This window comes from Leptopilina heterotoma, unplaced genomic scaffold, assembly GCF_015476425.1.
Source record: "Leptopilina heterotoma isolate Lh14 unplaced genomic scaffold, ASM1547642v1 Lhet_90, whole genome shotgun sequence".
NCBI classification, from domain to species: domain Eukaryota; kingdom Metazoa; phylum Arthropoda; class Insecta; order Hymenoptera; family Figitidae; genus Leptopilina; species Leptopilina heterotoma.
In genome coordinates this window covers 136971-158393 of record NW_025111194.1, presented here as the reverse complement: position 1 = coordinate 158393, position 21423 = coordinate 136971, and the positions used below count along the sequence as shown (strand labels likewise).

At 29.9% G+C, this 21423-nt stretch overlaps 3 protein-coding genes across 7 annotated transcripts; 2 read left to right on the top strand and 1 right to left on the bottom strand.

Annotated features, from left to right (window-relative positions):
- Nucleotides 1–196: 196 nt before the first annotated feature.
- On the top strand, nt 197–2443 carry LOC122511889 (vacuolar protein sorting-associated protein 72 homolog). The gene is made up of 4 exons (XM_043627441.1): nt 197–437; nt 578–981; nt 1127–1487; nt 1624–2443. Exons 1-4 carry the CDS (start codon nt 304–306, stop codon nt 1856–1858), a joined length of 1134 nt encoding a protein of 377 aa, XP_043483376.1. The 5' UTR covers nt 197–303; the 3' UTR covers nt 1859–2443.
- A 2160-nt stretch (nt 2444–4603) lies between these two features.
- LOC122511888 (ras-related protein Rab-11A) lies at nt 4604–8137 on the bottom strand. Its single transcript, XM_043627440.1, has 5 exons — nt 7793–8137; nt 6034–6229; nt 5660–5934; nt 5261–5417; nt 4604–4822 (listed from the first exon to the last, which is right to left on the bottom strand). Exons 1-4 carry the CDS (start codon nt 7830–7832, stop codon nt 5281–5283), a joined length of 648 nt encoding a protein of 215 aa, XP_043483375.1. The 5' UTR covers nt 7833–8137; the 3' UTR covers nt 4604–4822; nt 5261–5280.
- A 675-nt stretch (nt 8138–8812) lies between these two features.
- Nucleotides 8813–21252, top strand: LOC122511876 (serine/threonine-protein kinase Tao). 5 transcript variants are annotated; one of them, XM_043627419.1, is made up of 11 exons: nt 8813–9133; nt 11876–12322; nt 12427–12775; nt 13076–13251; nt 13337–13499; nt 13687–14033; nt 14991–15236; nt 15466–15693; nt 15880–16119; nt 16196–16453; nt 16529–21252. In XM_043627419.1, the coding sequence occupies exons 2-11, from the start codon at nt 12029–12031 to the stop codon at nt 16904–16906; spliced, it is 2679 nt and encodes an 892-aa protein (XP_043483354.1). In that variant the 5' UTR covers nt 8813–9133; nt 11876–12028; the 3' UTR covers nt 16907–21252. The 5 variants fall into 5 exon arrangements, with proteins under 5 accessions (XP_043483354.1, XP_043483358.1, XP_043483353.1 ...); XM_043627423.1 differs by lacking the exon at nt 8813–9133 and adding an exon at nt 9141–9585 and having other exon boundaries at nt 13708–14033; XM_043627418.1 differs by lacking the exon at nt 8813–9133 and adding an exon at nt 9142–9585.
- Nucleotides 21253–21423: the final 171 nt, after the last annotated feature.

Sequence of the window (21423 nt, the reverse complement as noted above, 5' to 3'; positions counted from 1 at the left end):
GCCTGAAACTTAATACTCCATTTCAAATGTTTTACTATAGTAAAAAAGATGCTAAAACTAGAAAAATTATTTTTGAAACATTTACATTAGAGATCATCTACTGTAAAGTTACCCATCCCTGACTTAGGCGTCATTCATATTCCCCTTATGGAAATTGCTGCTTGCAATCTCAAGCTTGTGAATTGCACTTAATGTTTATCATAACCTAAAAGTTTTCTGATTCTGTCATCCAAACAGTGAAACAGTCAAAGTGTTTAATTAAATTTAATATTTACAAACAGATAGTTGTAATTATTAAAAATAATGGCGCTATCGCGAGATCGACGTTCTAATGCGGGAAGTAAAATGGCAAAACTCCTCAATGAGGAGGAAGAAGATGATTTCTATAAAACAACCTACGGCGGTTTCGAGGAAGCCGAACAAGACAATGATTACTTGTAAGAAATTGTTTATTCATTTATTTAATTCACCTTTGAACTAAAATTCGAATTTTTATTAAACTTGAACTCTTAGTAATTAAAAAACGAATTCGATTAAAAAAAATAATAATAGTAGATTTAAAAATAAATCTTTCTAGGGTCGAAGACGAAGGTGAGGACGAAGTGGATTCAGACTTCAGTATCGATGAAAACGATGAACCTGTTTCTGATCACGAACAAGAAGATCCTAAAAGGAAACGAAGATTAGTGACAAAAGCTTATAAAGAACCTAAAAGTGTTTCTACACCCTCACAATCGACTCCAAAAGAAAAGAAACCAAAAGCTCCGAAACAAGATCGAATGTCCATCGACAGCACCGAGAGAAAATCAATTCGTCGATCAACTCTAGCGAAATCGGCAGCGACACAAAAGCGTATACGCGAACGAAACGAAGATCAAAGGAAAAAGGTGAAAATTGTCAAACATGACGCTTGGAAACCAACACAAGAGGAACTATTAGAAGAGGCCTTAATTACCGAAAAAGCAAATTTAAAATCTCTCGGTAAATATAAAATAAATCGAATTGAATTAATTGAAAATCAATGTTAAGAAGTAATTTTTTATTGTCAATTTACAATTAAAAAAATTGTATTTCTTTTAAATTTAATTTAATCTATTGAATTAAAATTAATTTTACATACTTTTAGAAAAATATCAAAAATTGGAGAATGAAAAGAAAAATACAAGGGCTGTGCGAAAGACAAATTTAACGCCAATGATTCGCTATCAATCGTTCTCGATGCCAATAATTGTTCTCTCGGAGAGTGAAACAGCGGAGAAGGAGGACGAAAAAATAAATGTCGAGGAAGATGATGACAAAACAACAGAGGAAAAAATTGTCAGAACAAATGAAAAGGAGACAAATCCGAAAGAAACATTAACAGTCAAAACGAATGGCTCTTATGAAAGAACATTCATTACATTCGAGAATGAACAATTATTTAATGAGGCTTTTAAGAAAACTCCACCACCAAGACCCACATTAAAATCATTATGTGCAATCACTAGGTGAATTCCCATCAAATAAATTAAATAATTTTATTTTTATCAATGCTAAAATGTAATTAGGAAAATTGACTAAAAGTGTGCAGAATAAATATTTTTTATAAAATTGATAATTTGCAATGAAATATTTGTTTTTCAGGTTACCGGCAAAATATATGGATCCAATGACGAATTTACCATTTAGAAATGTACAGACATTTCGATTATTGCGCGATGTTTATTATCAGCAACTGGAGGCGCGTTCGGATATCAGTGATTCGAATATAAATCCGATTTTATTGCGTTGGCTCGAATGGAGACAGAAGAATAATAACACCTCACAGAGGAATCTCATTCGTTTGGAATCTGCATCCGCTCCAATTGCGTCCTCATAGCTGCTACTTTTTTTGAAGGTCCAGGATGATCTCTAAATTGTATCCTTTTTGACTCGAGAATTGAATTTTTTGTTTTTGTACATTAATCTTGTTAATATATAAATATTTCTTGTAAAAATATTTCTACAAATAACTCGTTATTAATCGTATCTGTACAGAAAGTGTCCAAAAAGTTCCTTGTTAATTAACTCAAATTAATTAATTAATTAATTAATTCTGTAAATTAATATTTACCTTATTATGAAAGTGATGAGCAAACATTATTTTTACTTGCGTTAATTTCGGAAGAATTAGGAATTATACACGAAAATAATTCCCATCTTTCGACGTAAATTTTGATTAATTAGAATTACATTTTCTTCAAAGATTTGGAACTTTTTGGACTTGTATATAAAATTAAAAAACTTAGCACTAGAATTAAATTAAATTTCAGATTGTTAAAAATCGAATACTTTCCAATTAAGAAAAGCTAAAAATCAAATTTGTCAATTACAAGTTAATAAAGAGTTTTTTATTTTTCGTCTTCTAAAAGACTAGATAAATTTCAAGAAATAATTTTGATTTTTGAATTTTTAATCACTTCTTCTAAAAAAATAAAATTTAAATAATTAATATTTTACAATTAATAATAATGGAGGATGAAAAGAATATTTGAAAGAAATATTTCAAAAGAGTTACTAGTTTTAAGATTAATATTTACATTATTCATTATTGTAAATTAAAATTAAAACTATAAGTTAGTTTATAACACGTATGATATAAAATTATTTTGTACTGTCTATTAAAGCTCTTAGCGATCAAGAGATGTTTATATTTAATAAATAAAATAAATTTTTAATAGATCTGTGCAGTTTGAATTTTCAATTCTTCGAAAATTAAAAACCTTTCAATTTAACAACTTTAAAATTAATTAATTGTACGAATTTCTTATTTATTTTTATTTATTATAAAATTGTTCCCAAAAAAAGTAAGATATATAAATTAATATAAAATTTAGAAAGAAAATAAAAAAGTAAGGGAAATTGAAGTAAATCATCTTCGCTTCAAAATTAAAATATTAAAAATTCGAAAATATCTTCAGTTCTTTTTTGTATGAAGAAAACAAAAAGTTCAAAATGGAATTAAAATTATTCAAAACTCTTCACTTCGATTCTTTTTTTTTTTTTTTTTTTTTTTTTTAATAAAAAACAGGAGTTCAGAGGAAAAATAAACTATTTAAAATTTTGTTGCATTCTTTAATATCAGTGAAATCACTTTTTACTTAGGAATTAAGTTAAAAATTACTAAAAAAAACAAAAACAGTTTTTTAACGTCATATAAGCCTCCGAGTCAGTGTTCTTTGACAAAAAAAAAGTTAAAAGACAAACGCTAATAGAGATAGAGAGACTCGAAAAATGGCGTGATTCATTCATTCCTTGACGTTTTTTTCTCGTACTATTTCTTCGTGTTTTTTTCATCTAAACGAAAGCGTGAAATGATAAAAAGTTTTCGTTGAGACAAAAAAAAGTGGGGAATAAAAATGAAAACGAGAAAAAAGATGTCTTGTAAAACTTCGGCGAATAACAATAATTTTTTTTTTTTTAATAATAATTATATTAGAAAAATTCCGCAAGTGTGTATGTGGATTCCACTCTTGATTTTTGTTCTTAATCATCAACAGTGTGTTCTTGTTTTTTAATAATTATTAGTCGTCCACATGTAATTAAAAGCATAATTATTAGTTTATGCCTCATTCGCCTCGTTTAGTGCACAAAAGCGTAAAACACCTCAATTCACAAATTCGTTCCTAAATTCGCGTTCTTAAACATGCTTTCCTTATTACATATTTGCTTGTTTTTTTATTTTTATTTTATTCTCATTTTTGTTTATTTATAATTGCGGTACGACTGAGGGGTCCTTTTGTTGTTGACGATCAAAATTGATCACATCAACACTGCTCGCAGAGATTATTTACTTTTTTTCATTTCTTTTTTTTATATATATATTTTTTTTTCTTACAAATTAAGGGCATTCAGAACAGCGTCGAATCGAATTAAACATCGTTATTCGATTCTTGGGATTTTTTCTTCTCCAAAGTTAATCCTAGAATAAACCTTCCCAATCATTACTTTCTTTTAGTATTATAATATCAATTTTCTAACTTTCTTTCCCTTTCATTTTAAAAAAATAAATTTGTCAGAAAAAACGATTTTTTTTCATTTTGAAAAAATAATTCTTTTTTTAAGTCAAAACGAATGGAATTTTTTCATAAATTTTTGTAAGAAAAAATAGGGAAATTAAATTTTTTGAAAGGAAAAAAATTTTTCTGAAGAAACAAATCTTTCATAATTAAAAAAAAAACATATTTTCTTCAATAATAATTTAATTTTCATGTTGGAAAAAAAATTTCTCTTTCCTTTGTAAAATAAAAATAGACGAATAGTGACATTCTACTCGATTCTTGAACCATTCACACTCCTAATTACAAAGAAGCGGCGATACAACATTTAATTATAGTAACAAATTATCCGTGTGTGTGTGTTTTTGTGTTTGTGTATGTGTATTTGACCAAATATGCAATTCGTACATGATTACACATAAATATGTAGATTTTTGTTATGGAGAGGAGGGAGGGCAGGGAGGAAATAGAGGAAGAATTAAAATATAAGATGTTAAGTGTATCTGTTTCGATGAGCGATCAAAGGATTTTTCGACGATCGTTTAAAATTCACAATTATGCGAAAGTATTTTTTTTTTTTGTCTTTCTTTCTATTAACTTGTTAATTTTTTTTAGTTAGCAGTCTGCGATTCCCCCTCACATCGATGGGGTTTTTTTTTTGCTTTTTCATTTATTAATAAAAAAACCCCCTAGCGTACGAGATTATAGGCCCCCGTACCCATAGTCTTAGTTCTCGTGCGATCACGCACCTGCTATATTTATCGCCGGTCACCACTTCCCTCCTCCCTCCCTCAGTGTAACTGCTTCTGCAAAAACAATTGGCATTCGAAATTCCCAAATGAAAATCAAATTCCTTTTCTCTTCTTTTTTTAATCCTTCTAGGAAAGAATCGATAATCTCTTTTCTGAGATGGCCAAGAAATTCATTTTTTATTGATGTTTAATTACGTACATCCAATTAAACTTATATAGTAATTAATTGTAATAAAGTAAAAAATTATAGTAATTGATTACTTGATTTAGATCTCTAAATTAAAAGGGAATTCGAGTCAGATCTACATATGTATAATTAATCCCAATTTCTTGGCATGATCTCATTAAATAATAGTATCAATAAAAATAATAAGAATTAATAATAATGATTGATAAAAATAATCTATATATGTAAAAAATAGTATAATACATGATTACTTTTTTTTGATTGTAAAAACTTGCTGAGCTTTCAGCTTATGCGGACACACTTACATGTTAAAGTGTGAGGAGAGTCACTGGCAGCATTGTTTGCGCATTCCGTCTGAACTCATTGTCGGTTTTACGTCGATTGGTTCTACATTCTGTGGTCGGATGGTGTCACCTTCAGGAGGATCCCTTATCTGCTTTTGCGAGACGATTCTATAAATTTCTGTAAACGAAATAGAAATAAAATCAGAAATTAAATCAGAAAAATAAGTTTAGAAAACTGTTTTTTTTTTAAATAAAAAAGACCTTTTTTCTAAACTATTTGACAAATTTTAAGTAAAATTTACATTGATTATTATATTTCACTTGACTTAAGAAAATAATTATTGAAAATTAATAAGATGGTAAAAAAAAGATCTTAAAATGGAGGTTCAAGAACAATTTTTCAAATATAAATTGAATTACCGGTTAAAATATTTTGAAAAGCCGTCTCGACATTGGTTGAGTCTAAGGCAGAGGTCTCGATGAATGAGAGGCCATTTCTTTCGGCAAATGCTTTGGCTTCGTCAGTGGGCACAGCTCGCAAATGCCTCAGGTCAGACTTATTTCCGACCAACATTATAACAATATTCTGATCGGCATGATCTCGTAATTCTCGCAACCATCGTTCAACATTTTCATACGTCAAATGCTTCGCTATATCATAAACAAGTAATGCTCCCACAGCACCTCGATAATATCTAAACAAAAAAACACATTCAAATTATTACTAAAATAATAATAATTCAAAAAAAATAATTAAGTAGAAAATTAAATAAAAAAATCCTTTTTTTACTTACGCGGACGTGATAGCACGATAACGTTCCTGTCCAGCCGTGTCCCATATCTGGGCCTTGATCGTTTTCCCATCAACTTGTATGCTACGAGTCGCGAATTCAACTCCAATTGTCGACTTTGACTCGAGATTGAATTCATTGCGTGTGAATCGTGAGAGGAGATTACTCTTACCAACTCCCGAGTCTCCAATGAGAACCACTGAAAAAATGACAAAAGCAAAAGTCTTAGATTTCGATGACATGAATGAATGTATTACACACATTTGTGAATCATGGATTACAAATTGACAGGAGTAACAAAGAATAAACACGTGCTTGTGTCAAAAGTTCAATTAGATGAGCGTTTGATCATTTAAATAAGATAACGGTACAGATAAAGACAAATTTATATATAGAGACCTTTTTCTTTCAAACAAACAAAAATTTATCATCCATTTTTTCCTTGTCATTCAGTTATTATAGAAAAGAATTAATATTCTATTGTTTTCATATTCTAGATGAATAAAGAAAATTTTTCTTTTATTCGTTAAACTCTAAAGAGAAATTATAATAAACTTTATGTGTCAATTGGAAAAAATTATAAATTTTGTAAAATAGAATTTGCTTTTAATTAGAAATTTTCTTCATTTCTCTTCTCTGTTCTTATCTTTTTCTCACAAAGTTATCAACCGGTCATTTTTAATGTTACTTTATCTTCGACCATTAGTTTCAAATTTTCTAATTGGCAATTTAACTCTTAAATTATCAATTTTTTGTCTCCCTTAAACAGAATGTGAACAAAATTTTTTTCTCCACTTTTCGAGTAAATTCAATTAATGCAAAAAGTTAAGAAAAGAATACTTAATGTCGAAAAACAAAAATTTGACTATTTGTAAATGTATTTTTTTAAATATTGCTTTCTAATTTATGCACAAGGTCGAGTAATAGTGCGACAAAGGAGAGAAAGAAGGAGTTAAAAAACAAATCGAATTATCTTTAACTCTTTAATTGCAAAATTAACTCAATGACAGAATAAAATCATTTAATCTAAAAATATAGATGTCAACTCATCAAGAAATGTAAATTGAACTGAAATTTAAGAACGTTCGATGGATTAAATTATGTTACATGAAGCGAGAAGAAAAATAAACAGAAAAAAAAGATTATAGTGATTTTTTCTTGAGGAACAAGACAATAATTATTATTTAATAGATATAATAGTGACAAGTGATTTTGTTTTCACAATCGGATTTTTTTTATCCATCAACGTCATTCTTACACGTGTCACACAATATACCTTTTAAGTTTGACAGAAGAGGTCGAGCTCATAATTTCGAAATTTCGTGTCAAAAAAAGGGGGATGAGAAACGATTCGCGAAACCGAGTGTTTAGTCATAAGTTGATGACATCATGAGAGATTTTAGAAGACAATTCATTCGTCTCGAAATTTAACGATATTAATGTAATGAGGAATAAATGTCAATGACAGGAGAGCATTTTCTGTCTACTTCGAATTATAGACAAGAGGACTTCCTCTACGCTTGAGACATCAACAAGCGACTAGACTAGAATCTTAATTATTTACATGACGATTAGTTTAATGCTCGCAATTATTACTTGAATGTGATTGTCGATTGCGACAATCTGCGCTTCAATGTCAACGATCTTCGTCAACGACCCGACGACGGATATATATATTTTTTTTTTGTCAAGTCCGTCAGAAAAAAATGGCCGATTATGAAAAAAGAAGGGTTATGGGAGAACATTAACATTAATTTCTTACCTTTAAATAAATAATCGTATTCGTCGTCTCGAGTGCCCATTTCGTCAACAGCAAATGACTCCTTGGGTATGGACGGTCTTGATCGAATATATATCGAGATCCGTAACTCTGTATTTATATACAAAAAAACGACAGGAGCCGAGTAAAGACTCCTCTATTTTTTTCAATTCACTTCCGTTCACGATCCTGAGATTATTAATCCACTGTTGATGACGCGAGAATTGAATAAAAATTTATATTATCGCGACTCCACAAGGGCACGATAAATTATTTTCTTTCTTTCAATTTAACTGTACAATATGGCCTCCTTTCTTTTCTATACGCCCCTCCAAACAGATGGTCCACTCATGCGCACTTTCCATCAGCTGCGGGATGTCAATTTTCCCGCCAGGGGCGCAATCGTCGTGTGAATTTTCCTTAAGGTCCGTTCACAAATATTCAATTTTCCAGGGTTGGGTCTCTTTTTCTTTGACATGTGAGACAAGCTTAAATTTATTTTGCCTGTGTTGTTAAAATCAAAAAAATGAACAAAAGAGTAAAAAATTGTAAAATATGGAAAGAAGAAAGGGAGCAAAGATTCTAGATTTATATATATAACGGATAATACATAACTCAAAGTATCCAGTTGGTTTTTCTTTTTTACGAAAACATGTGAAGCTGTCTTTAGGTTTGGTAACTTTTGATAATTTTGGAAACATTACCAAATAATAATTCTTACCGAAAATTTCTTAGTAAACTTTCGAGAACATAACCTCACTTTATAAGTTATTTTTCCATTATACTTTCAAATTTGATCATATTTACTGACGTATATCGGATTCATTGAGTAAATTTGATTAAAATCATCTTACAGTATTGTAACTACCCAAAATACAGTAAATATTTTTATAATTATTCTAAAAATCTGTCTAGCTATCGGTAAATTGAAAAATAGAAAATTCTGGTAAACTTCCCTGTTGAAGTTTCATTGAAGTTTTCTCGCCCGGTATTCAAGGGATCTTCTCTGCTTTTCTTATGAGTCCCTTGAGAAAAATTTTGTGTGCGCGAATTCTTCTCGAGCGTAATTGTATAGTGTATTGTTGGTATTTTGTTTGGTCGCGTGTGTGCGTGCATGCACGGCACGTCTGTACAGGGCGTGACTTTCCGGTGCTTTTTACTTTGCCCGACGGGAAATCAGGCGTGCGACTCGGAAGTGACTATGATCTCGGGCTTAAATTGAATTCAGAAATTTGTGAAAAACGTCGCTCAAAAAGAGAGTCGACTGGTGCCTCACAAGGAAGATAAGGAGGAAGAAGGAGCAGCGCGCATGCTTCCCTGCATGAGAATCTCGCCATTTTGGAGGTGAATATTTATTATTTCTCGGCGAGTTTTCCCGGCGACACAGTGGCCCCCAAAACACAGGGGGATGTCCGATAACGTTGAAAGACAACAGCTCGGGTGACGAGAAATCAGTCGATGTCGTTAAAATACTGTCTTCTGTTTGTGGAGAGCGACCCAACCCTCCTTACTGGACAGTCGGGGACCCGCGATCTAGCAAGCATTTAACGTGCCTCGAAAAATCAGATTTTCCATTCGCTCCATCGTTATAAAATTCTTCCAATAATCGTTCGCGCGATCTCGTTTTTGTGACAAGAGAAACCCTCCTGACAACATCCAACTTTCCCTTGATGCACTCTCGTCTCGTTTCATTGCTCGTATTCGCGAGTTCTCACAATTCTCCCGACAAGAAAATCCGCACGTTGCGGCTCACAAAAGTGTAAAGCAAAAGCAGCCAAGCCTATAGTAACTCCAAGGTATGTGTCACATTCGTACAAATGACGTGAGCAGTGCGTGACAACAACGCGAACAAAACGATCCCAGTATCTATCAGTGCAACTAGGAGGCTGGAAAAACTATTTTTCCATTTTCTCCCAACACTCATTCGCTCCTCTATCTCCAATCACTAATTTTATCCAATATCAAGACTTTTTTCCTCTTCCATTTCATTTTTTACTTCTACTTTTCATACTTTTTTCCCCTTGTTTTTCCCTTCTTGACTTCTCCTCGCTTCCCCTTTAGAAAACGATTGAGTGTTAAAAGACGAGGGTTGAATTACCGTGAAAAAGTGACTGTTTTTTTTTTCGTTTTTCTATTGTTGCCGAGGAGGCCAAGTGTAATTTTCAGAGAGAGAGAGATATAGTGGGGGGATTAGCTTTTTGTTGTGTTTAACTTCTTGACGAAAAAAAATATATGGCATTTAAATAACAACTTCTTTTGATGAAATTTAACACAGGAAAAAATGATTCAGTGATAAAAATTGTCGAGATTTAATTAGTGTTCTTAGTGGCATTACGTACGATACAATGGAATTTCTAGTAAATCTTTTTTAGATTCCGGTGAAAAAAAGAAATTATGAGAACGCTGAAATCAGGAGCTTTAGATTTCGCATGAATAAGGTTTCCTGTTTACACTTATTTAGACTAAATGAGATATCCAACAAAGCTATATGAGTAAATACTTTTAGTTTTCTGTTATAGGTTTTCTACACTTGCTTCTTTTTTTTATTTTCAAAAAAATTCTTTTCTTCAAAAATAAAAATTTTTAAATAGAAATTCTAAATACTAAATTGATTAAATAATTGGGATAGGATAACTAAAATTCTATCTTTCATATAGAAAATAATAATTGTTGATCAAATTGATTAAAATAAGTAATTATGAAATCTAATTAATTCTAATTAATTGTGTTAATTGCTAATACCAATTAATTGTGCTAATTACTAATACTAATTATTATTACTAATTACCAATTACAGACAATTAATATTTATTAAGTAATTAACAAAATTACAATTCTGTTTATGTTCTAATTCTAATTAATTCAAATTCGATAATTATCGTCAATATTTTTTTTTTAAATTGATAAAATAATTATCATCGATTGACTGACTTTTACCTTATATTCGTAATGTAATCATAATTATAAAAGAACAGGAGATTTAATAATAAGAAATAGAGGATCAATAAAAAATTAGTTTACTTTATTATGTTTGATTAATAAAAATTTAGAAGCCTAAAAATAAAATCTAAAAATCAATAAGAAACTACATTTGAAAAAGGAAAATTATTAATTCAAAAGTTAAAGATATTGTTTGGTAATTTCATTTTAGTAAAATTAAACATTAGGGAACATGAAAAATATATTGAATAATGGAATACTAATTTTTTATTTATTAATATGAATAGATACTATAATAATTTAATATTATATTAATAGAAAATCAATATTTTTTTTAAATTCTAATATTATTAGTATTACTTTTTTATTATATTTATTGTTTATAATATTTTTACGTTTATTATTAATATTTTAAGATTATTATTACTTTTTTTATTATTATTATTATTATTATTATTATCATCTAACTTTTATTATTTCTCCTTTATCATATTTTACCATTACAACAAACATAAATATTTGTATTAATATTGTTATCATTAATTGAAAATTATAAACTTAATAATTGTTATTATTTTAATATTACGTTTGATAAAAATTTTTCAAGAATGTAAAAATAATTAATAATTATTAAATTAATTATTGCATTTAAATTAATAATTTAATTAATTATTACATTTAAATTAACAATGTATGTAATTAATAATTAATAAATTAATTAAATTATATTTTTTTACAATTTATAACTAATAATACATAGTAATTATGACAATTAAAATTGTAATTTTTGTATAATTTTTTTATTAATTTCTAACTTTAGTGAAGTTTACAACGTTTAAAATCAACAATTGAAAGAAAAAAATATTTTCCACGAGAAAAACAATAAAATTCCGTATTTATAAAATTTTCCGTTTTTAAATTATTAATCAAGAAAGATTAATTGTAACAGAAAAAATATTGTTTATCCTAAATCATTGATTATAAACGTTGCGAAGTTGTTTTCAATTATTATTGAATAAATAATAGTAATAATATTGAATAAATGGATTGAAATTGAAATACATAATTGAATGAATTAATAATTAAGAATTTGATAATTATTTATAAATTTGTAATGAAAGAATAATAATGCTTTTTTGTTCACAGAAAGTAAGAGTAATGATTGTAAGGATGGATTGACAGATGCTGAAGAATCAGCGGTGTGGTTGAAGGAGGAGGAATCGGGGGAAGGGCGAGAGAGAGTGTGAGAGAGAGAGAGAGAGAGTGAGAGACGAGACGAACGGCAAAATCGCATTTACTATGAGGCCTGGCAGTTTAAAGGATCCCGAGATCGCTGAACTCTTTGAAAAAAATGATCCGGAAAAGATATTTGAGGACTTGCGCGAAATCGGGCACGGCAGCTTCGGCGCCGTTTATTATGCCCGATGTCTCCTCACCAAAGAGATTGTCGCTATCAAAAAGATGTCTTATCTGGGGAAGCAGACGATGGAAAAGTGGCAGGATATCCTCAAGGAAATTCGCTTTCTCCGGCAACTCAATCATCCCAACACAATCGAATACAAGGGTTGCTATCTCAGGGAACACACCGCCTGGGTATGAAAATTTTACCATTTTTACCTACTCTCATAAAATATTTTTTCTTTTCCTGTAATTTTTTTTGCAAGACAATTTGAAAAATGTTTTTTTTATCCAAACAGTTGGTGATGGAATATTGTCTGGGGTCAGCGTCCGACATAATCGAAGTCCATAAAAGGCCTCTAAAGGAAGACGAAATCGCGGCAATATGCGAAGGAGTGTTGCGAGGCTTGCACTACCTTCATTCCCTGGGCAGAATCCATCGCGACGTGAAAGCGGGAAACATTCTCCTCACCGAGAATGGAACCGTCAAATTGGCAGATTTCGGCTCTGCCAGTATTAAATGTCCAGCCAACAGTTTTGTGGGAACTCCGTATTGGATGGCGCCCGAAGTTATTCTAGCGATGGACGAGGGCCAGTACGACGGGAAGGTCGACGTCTGGTCTCTAGGAATCACCTGCATTGAATTAGGTAATAAAAATCAACAATAATTGAGAAATAAAATAAAGTACTCGCAGTTAACTCCAACGAAACTCATTAAACTAAATTTTCCAAAGTTTAGTTTTGAATTGAATTAAAAATACAGTTAACAGGGTTGCCACGCAACTTGGAAACCTGGAAAACCTGTAAATGTCAGGGACTTTTATAAACCTTGAAAAAACCTGGAAAAGTCAGGGAATTTGAAATGAGCAAAAGCGTGGCAACCTTGAATTAAGAAATTAAGAGTAACGTTGATGAGTTTAAGAAAATAAATTTATTTATCATTTGCAGCCGAAAGGAAGCCTCCCTATTTTAATATGAACGCCATGAGTGCTTTGTATCACATTGCACAGAACGACACACCAACTCTGAATTCTCCCGATTGGACAGACGTTTTTCGTCACTTCGTTGAAGTCTGTCTGACAAAAAGTCCCAGTGAAAGGCCAAGTTCCGGCAAATTATTATCGGTAATTATCATCGATAACATTTTTTCTTTTTTTATTTCAATTTTCAAAAAATTCAAATAGAGTAAATGTCATTTTTATTCAACAGCATCAATTCATAACGAGAACACGCTCACTGCAAGTTCTGATAGATCTGATTCAAAGAACCAAGGCCGCCGTTAGAGAACTGGACAATTTGAACTATCGAAAAATGAAGAAGATTCTGATGATCGACTCATGTGAGACGGAAAGCACCGTCGGCGATCCGGATGGTAATAAGAGAACGATTTTTTTTTTTGAAAATTTAGAATGGAAATGGATATTTGAATTAAAAATTAATTTAATATCAATCGATTTTTTTAAATAAAAAGAAAGGGAAATTAGATGTTTTTTTTGAATTTTTTTTCTTTTGGTAATTTTTAAGTTATAAATAAGTCGTTTATTTATTGTACTTGACAGACACTCCTGATGAACAAACAGGTGGCGATAGTAGTAAGAGCAACTCCATCACCTCGGAGCATTCGATTCACTCGATGGGCGTATCGGCGAGTTCACAAAGTTCCTCGACGAATAGTCTGCCGCTGCCGAATGCCGACTCCAATGATTACTCGACCGGTTCAGTGCGAAATCGGCACAACATCTCTGCCGGCGTTACTGCCAATCTCCTGGAGCATGGGGCAAATAATTTCGCCACCATAAGAACCACGTCGATTGTCACCAAGCAGCAAAAGGAGCACATGCAGGAGGAGATGCACGAGCAGATGAGCGGCTACAAGAGAATGAGACGAGAGCACCAGGGAGCTTTGGTAATTACTCTCCCTTTTCCTTCTCAAGTATTTCTCAATCTTTTATTTCGACTAATAAACAATATTCATTAGAATTAGAATAAATTTTAAAGAAGTAAAAAAAACTAATAAAAATGTAATTGTAATAATAATAATAATAATAATAATAATAATAATAATAATAATAATAGTAATCAAATTTGTGATTATATTTTAATTTAAGAATTTTAATTTGTGATTAAATTAAGTCGAATTAAATTTATGACAATAAATTAACTAATCGTGAAATTTGTGACAAATTGAGTAATCGCGAAATTTGTGACAATTAAATTAAATAGCAATACTAGTGTATAATAAAATTAAAGTATTCAACAAAATTAATGAGAGCAATTTCAGCAAAACTTGAAAAACATCAAATAGTATTTCTAGTCTACAAATTCTATTAATAATTAAATTAGTCTTATAATTGGTTCCACTGAAGGATTATAAAACAAAAGTACGATTTCGTAAACGGCTGGTAAACAGTGAAAAAACATTCTCGTTAACAATAGTGGACAAACTAATGATCCGTGAATGATTCTTTAGATAAAGAACTAAATCATTATACAGGAAAACAAATTCAATACTCTGCATTTAAGGCCACGCGTAAATTGCTCTACTCATGGTCAAAGAAATCACAGTTAATATCAAATCTACTAGTGTCATAATGCACAAAACTATTTGGAATTTTCTCAAATTGAATGAATGATTATGGATGTAATTTTTCTAAGTAATTTTTAATTAAAGGTGGAAGAAGTTAATTTTAATTACATAATTCTACTACCAATCCCAAAATTTAGATCATTGTTTTTATCAATAGTTTCAAAAAATTTAAGTCTTGAGTTAATGTCAATCTTAATTAGATAGTAAATTTTAGTTTGTCAATAAGTATTATTCTCTAATGAATATTAAAAAGATTTTTGTTTACAAAAATTCCAGGTGAAACTCGAGGAGCGTTGCAAATTGGAAATGGAGTCTCATAAACAATTGCTCGACAATGAGTACGATACATTGTTGCAGCAATTTAGCAAAGAGTTGGAGAAATTACAACTTAGGCATTTGAAGGAGTTGGAGCGGAAATTCAAACACAATCAAAATGCAGAGAAGAAGCTTCATAAAGAAATATCAAGTAGACAGGAGGCCGATCGTAAGGCACTCGAAGCTCAACAAAAGCGAGAATATAAAGTACGTTATCTTTCAATTCGTTTACTAATTAATTAATTGTTAAATATTTTTAATTATTTCCAATATTTTAACATTCTGAAAAATAATCATTTCTAAAAGAAAAAGAAACATATCTTCTAAAAACAGTTATGTACTTTAAAAAATGTTTCATTAGGAAAAACTTGTTTATTTGTTTTTAATTAAATTCGATTTTGATTTTTAACGGGTAAATTGACATTTTTTCGTTTAGGCGTACAAAGAGAGGTGGAAGAAGGAACTTTCGCAAGACGAGATGACGCCAAAGCGTCAACGGGACGCGACTCTCCAGAGTCAGAAAGAGAACTTGAAGCAAATGGAGGCGCAGGAGGAGCAACGACTCGCAAGAGGACAACGGGAATACCTCGACCTCGAAATCAGGAAATTCCGCAGAAAAAAATTACTCAACTTCCATACACTCGAGCAAGAGCTTCTTCGTGAAGTAAGTATATATTTTAAGAATCCAGAATATTTTATAAAAGACAGAATGAAAATTTCAGAAAATTGAATTATTTACCTACATTAAAGCAAATAATTGAATTATAAACAGAAAACACTTTTTTATTTGTATTTAAATTAAATTAAAAATCCAATTTGATTTTAAATTCACATTAAAATTCGATAACAGGAACTGAACAAAAGACAGCAGCAACTGGAGCAAGCGCACGCGATGTTGCTGCGACATCACGAGAAGACCCAGGAATTAGAGTATAGACAGCAGAGAGCGGTTCACGCTCTCCGAGAGGAACAAGTTCAACGTCAGCACAGCACTGAGTTGTGTAATCAGCAGGATTACATGAATCGAGCTGAGCGAGACTTACGCAAGAAGCATGCTCTCGAATTAAAGCAGCAGCCTAAGAGTCTCAAGGTGAGTACAAAAAAAGAAATAATTGAAATAATAATCGAATTTCAAATTATCTAAACATTCGAATTTTATTTCGCAGCAAAAGGAAATGCAGATTCGTAAGCAGTTTAGGGAGACGTGTAAAATACAGACGCGTCAATATAAGGCGTTGAAAGCTCAAATTTTACAAGCAACTGCAAAGGACGAACAAAAAACCGTGATAAAGAAGTTGAAGGAGGAACAGAGGCGGAAACTCGCACTTTTGGGCGAGCAATACGATCAGAGTATTGCTGAAATGCTTCAGAAGCAAAGTATCCGTTTGGATGAATCGCAGGAGGTTGAATGTCATCATCTCAAGGTTTGTTATTCTCTTTTCTGTTTCTTCTAAATTATCCTTGAACTCTTTTTCTAAATTATCGAATATTTTTCGCAGGAGAGACTGAATTACGAGCTGGAGATTCTGATGGCGTATCAATCGAAGAACAAAATGCAAGCGGAGGCGCAACGAAATCGCGAACGACGCGAATTAGAGGAACGTGTTTCAGTGAGACGTGCTTTACTCGAGCAAAAAATGGAAGCTGAAACACAGGAATTCCTCCAGGAGCGAAGCGAACGAATAAGACTCCTGCACGAGAGACAGGAACGTGAATTACAACAATTCGATGAGGAAAGCGCAAGAATTGGTTTCAGTGCATTGGCAATTGCCGAGGCATCAAAAGAGTCTTATCCAGACGACGACAGTCTCCGGGGCTCAATGTTAAGTCTCGCTCACAGTAATAGCTCGACATCTTTCCCCCCTAATAGTCTATAATCTTAAAACAAAAAACAAAAAATATATCATTCATCATTCGTGTTATAAAACTCTATGTCTGCCTGTAAACTGTGCATAACAATTTAATCCGACTCATTGTCATTTTTGCTATCAATCATGAAAAATGAAAAAAATAACAAAAAAAAGTAAATAAATAAATAATAAATAATTAATAAAGTCCAAGGTCCGTCGATTCATCTAGAACTGAATGAAATAATAATTACTACGCGATTTTTAATCTCTATTTTGTATATAAATAGATATACATATAGAAGAAAAAAAAAGAAAACAATGACTGATGGGTTCGAAAATATATCCTCTGGTAGATTTGTAATTTTATACTTTTGAACCCCCTGTCTATCGATTAGACTCGTTTTTTTCCTTTTTTTTTTTTTTTTTTGTCAACGGACTTTGAGGCACAGACTTGGACAGACTTGCGCTTAGGACTCAAATCAAAGAGACTTTCTTCGGTAATGCGTATTGGATAAGAATGTAAGATCTATTTTTTTATCATTTTTTCTATTACTATTATTATTTTATCAAATTGATGCTCTCTATTTAAGATAGTTTTATAAGCCACTACATTTCCTGCGAAAAGTTTTAAGATTGTTAGAAAAATCTCAAGATGAATTTAATTTTACCAAATGAAATTAGAAATGATTTTTAATATTATTTTCATATAAGTAGTTAATTGAAATTATTTCCAAATCATAAAATTAAATAACTTATTTTAGAAATTTTTAAATATGAATTGAAAAAAATTCTCTTTTTAAATTTGATATTTAAAAAAAACGTAAAGTCAAAGAAAAATTAGTTAAAACTTATTTTCGTGTTTTAAAAATAGAAAAATTTCTAGAATTTTGTGATTAGATTGAGAAGGAGGGCTGTTAATTATAATTTTAAACTATTATCTTCCCCACGATATTTTTTGAGGCAATCCTTAAAAAATCGGTTAGGAAATTTAATTTATAAATTTAGATTCATTTTTTTAGAAAATTTAAAATATTCTAGATAATTTTCTTAAATTATTTTTAATTGTAAATAATTTGTATTTCGTATTATAATTGTATGTAAAGAAAAGAATTGAAATTATTGTCTTGAACATTTTTCAAAAACTAGAAAGAGAAACATTTCTGCAGGAATTGTCGAAAATGATAAAAATTTACATTTTTTTTAAATCAAAAGTTATTGAAGAAAGATGTGTAATTTCGATCAAATGCCCTTGCGATATTTTTTTTTTGACTTTACGTCGAGTTCATTCATTTTTTTAATTTTCAGAAAAGTTAATGGAAAAATATTTTCAAAGTAAAGAAAATGAATGTCAACTCGAAGTATTAGAATAGTTTTTTTTTCCTTTTTTCTAAATTGTAAGAAATATAAAATAACACCGACGAAAAATTGTCACCAGTATTTTTTTTTTGCGGACAAATTTTTTCAAATTTATTTTGATTAAATTTTTTATTAATTGATTGCAATTTTTTTTCCATCTTTCAGTTGATTGTTATTCTAGATATTTTTGCATTGAACCTGTGATCAAATTGAAAACCAAGTTTTTTAATTTTTATTATCAAAAAGAAATGAATTTGGATTAGAGAAAAATATTTTCAACGATTGTTGAATTTTTAGATTTGAAAAGTGAGTTGTAAAAAGTTACATAATCGATATTTTTGGGAAAGAAAATTTCTACGTTCGTATCCAGTACACATTTATTCCGATGGAATGACTCTGAAATGCAATTTTTTCCCTTTCCTCGATTTTTTACAAATTTGTTACGTAAATTATATCTTATTGATAGTAATCAGTGTCACAAAATGTTTGAATGTAAGAGAATCGCAGCGGCTCCTTGAAAGGCTCCTATAACTAGAGAAAATATTTAGAAAAATAAAAAGAAAAGTCAAAGAAAAAAAAATGGTCACAAATAGAATCGACATATTTAGATAAATTTAAAAAAAAACAGTCCTTCAAGAAACTGATGCGATTTAATCGAGGCTTTCTATTTCTCACGATGAAGCAATGTAAATAAAATGAAAGAAAGAAAGAGAGTGAAAGAGAAAGAAAGAGCGAACGAAAGAGAGAGAATAGATTATGTTAAAAGTGTTTTTCGAAAGTTTGTTAGTGAAATCTGCTTGTTGAGTATATAAGGACGAATCGAAATTCTCCTTTGAATTATTTTCCTCGGGATTTAGTGTGAAATGTATGAATTTGTTGAAAATTCGTAACGGGCTCACTAAACAAAAAAGTTGCATTTTCAAAATATTTAATTAGAGTAAATAAAAGAAAATTGAATTTAATTAAATTTATGCCAATAATCAACAAAAGTGTTTAATTAAATTTATCCAAGAAAAAGAAGTTTAATTAAATTCATTATAACCAAATTGAGTTTAATTAGCTTAAAAAACAAAAAAAAATTTAACTTAATTCACAAAATTATTAACATATCTAAAATTGCGAAAAATAATTTAGTAACAAAATAATTTAATTGCTTTTGAACACAAATTTTGATGCAAAAGATTTTAATAATAGTAAAAAAATACTTTAAATAAATATGCAAAAAAAGTAAATAAATATTTAGAAAATATTTAATGCAAAATAACTTCTTAAATATCGAAACTTTAGTTTGAAGAAAAAAAATCTAGTTTCATAAAAAATTTCAACTATTTCATGGAAAATAGGTTGATTTAAAATTTCGGAAAAGAGTTTTTATAATATGATAATATTATCATTATGATAATTCAGAATTTTTGAAAATTATAGAAAAAAATCTAATTAAACAAATTTTTTTCTATTATAAAAAATTAATTTTCTCGAAATTCTTAGCCCGACGAATCGAAATGTTTCTTCCGTTCATAAAAAAAGTGTGTCTTATTTCTTTCTGCAGGGTGCGAATGAATTGTACCAAAACGCGGAACATTTATCTATTTTTCCCATCTCAACTATAATGACAGTAGGTGATTATTTTTTAATTTTCCTCTCAAAAACATTTTGTAAATATTTGTTCATTGTGTTCTCAGATTTTTAAATTGCGAAACTTATGATTATTATTAAACGAATAAGTAAAAAAAAAGAAAGAAAGAAAGAAAAACTGAAAAGTTGGCTAGAGCTTTGTAGACCAAACTCGTCGATATTCTCCAAAGTTAGAGCCGAACTCTCCAATCGATGGAATCAGAGGGGAAAAGAAGAAAAGAAAATTTTTTTTTTTTTTTGAAATCCCACAATTCTCTTCCCTCTTGTGCCAACGACTCGGTGTAAATGTAACTCGCAATGTAACGCAATGCAGGTTTTGGCTTTAAGTAGACGAACTGTAATTTGTTTTTTATTTTTAATTAGCGCTAATTGTTTTTTCTAGCAGACAAAATTGTAGAGAATTTTTTTTTAGAACTCATGACTCTAGAGAAGTAGGAGATTTTTTTCCTTTTTTCTCATCTATATTGGAAAAGAAAAAACTTGAAAAGGGATCACTTTAGCATTGCGATTGAAAAATCGAAGCCAAAGATAATATTGAAGAAAAATGAAGAAATATGGCGAAAATGGCGATTTTAGAGAAAACTTTTAGACAAGAAGAATACAGAAATAAAAATTATAGAAAATAAAATTCAAAAAGTGTAGAAAAAATTAATATTTAAGAAAAAAAGGGGAAATTTTTATTACTTTTCGTTTTTCTTTGAGAACTACAACGAAAGAAAATTTACCGTTTCTTTTATTTTCTTCCAAGGCGTTACAATAATTGCAATGCTAAAGTGTTACCAAAATTTTTACCCCAGAGTCACGAGTAATTTTTTTTCTTAAAATATTATACAAATGTCTACGAATTAGTGAGCAAAGATCTGTGGTCAATAATAATTGTGCTGCTCACTCGGTAGAAAAAAAAACTGGAAAAAATACAACCAACTCAATTATTAAAAAAAAGTAAATAGGAATATACGACTATAGATAAATATTCTCTATTATGATAAAGATATATATAAAAGTATATATATTATACATCAAATTAAACTAAAGAAAAACAAAAGCAAAAAAAAAAAAAAAACTGCGATACATTTGTAGCAAAAAAAAGTAACAAAGCGCAACACACGTATCGAAATAAAAACCAGACTCCTAATCGGTCTTAATAATTACGATGATAATTAATGGTAATTAATTATTTTTACCTTTTAAGTTTAGGTAGAGCATAAATACATTTTTTAACTAAAAAAAAGTGAAACAAAACTGATGGCTGGGGATGAGCAAATTTTGCTCTCGTTTGCATCTCGAAACGAGCAGAACTGTTCAAAAAAATAAAAAATAAACAAACAAACAAGAAAAAAACCTCTATGCTAATTAGATAATAAAAATTGAAATTATAAAAAGAATTTTTCTTTATTCCGAATCCTTCTTTCAATTGTTAGAAAAAAATCGTGAATCGTAACATTAACTATAGAAATAGTTGAACTATTTTTTTAAAAAGTGGATTTGAAATTACTTCATAAAAATGTGAATCTAAAATAAAACTTACAGAAAACAGAACGACAGAAAAAATT

Bases quoted from the DNA above. Each gene is read 5' to 3' on its own strand.
- LOC122511889 (XM_043627441.1), top strand. From the start codon at position 304: ATGGCGCTATCGCGAGATCGACGTTCTAATGCGGGAAGTAAAATGGCA. The intron at 438-577 runs GTAAGAAATTGT...AAATCTTTCTAG, and splicing joins GAACAAGACAATGATTACTT to GGTCGAAGACGAAGGTGAGG. The intron at 1,488-1,623 runs GTGAATTCCCAT...TTTGTTTTTCAG, and splicing joins TCATTATGTGCAATCACTAG to GTTACCGGCAAAATATATGG.
- LOC122511876 (XM_043627419.1), top strand. From the start codon at position 12,029: ATGAGGCCTGGCAGTTTAAAGGATCCCGAGATCGCTGAACTCTTTGAA. The intron at 12,776-13,075 runs GTAATAAAAATC...TATCATTTGCAG, and splicing joins AATCACCTGCATTGAATTAG to CCGAAAGGAAGCCTCCCTAT. The intron at 16,454-16,528 runs GTTTGTTATTCT...TATTTTTCGCAG, and splicing joins TTGAATGTCATCATCTCAAG to GAGAGACTGAATTACGAGCT.
- LOC122511888 (XM_043627440.1), bottom strand. From the start codon at position 7,832: ATGGGCACTCGAGACGACGAATACGATTATTTATTTAAAG. The intron at 5,935-6,033 runs GTAAGTAAAAAA...TTTTTTGTTTAG, and splicing joins TATCGTGCTATCACGTCCGC to ATATTATCGAGGTGCTGTGG. The intron at 5,418-5,659 runs GTAATTCAATTT...TTTCGTTTACAG, and splicing joins TTTTCAAAATATTTTAACCG to AAATTTATAGAATCGTCTCG.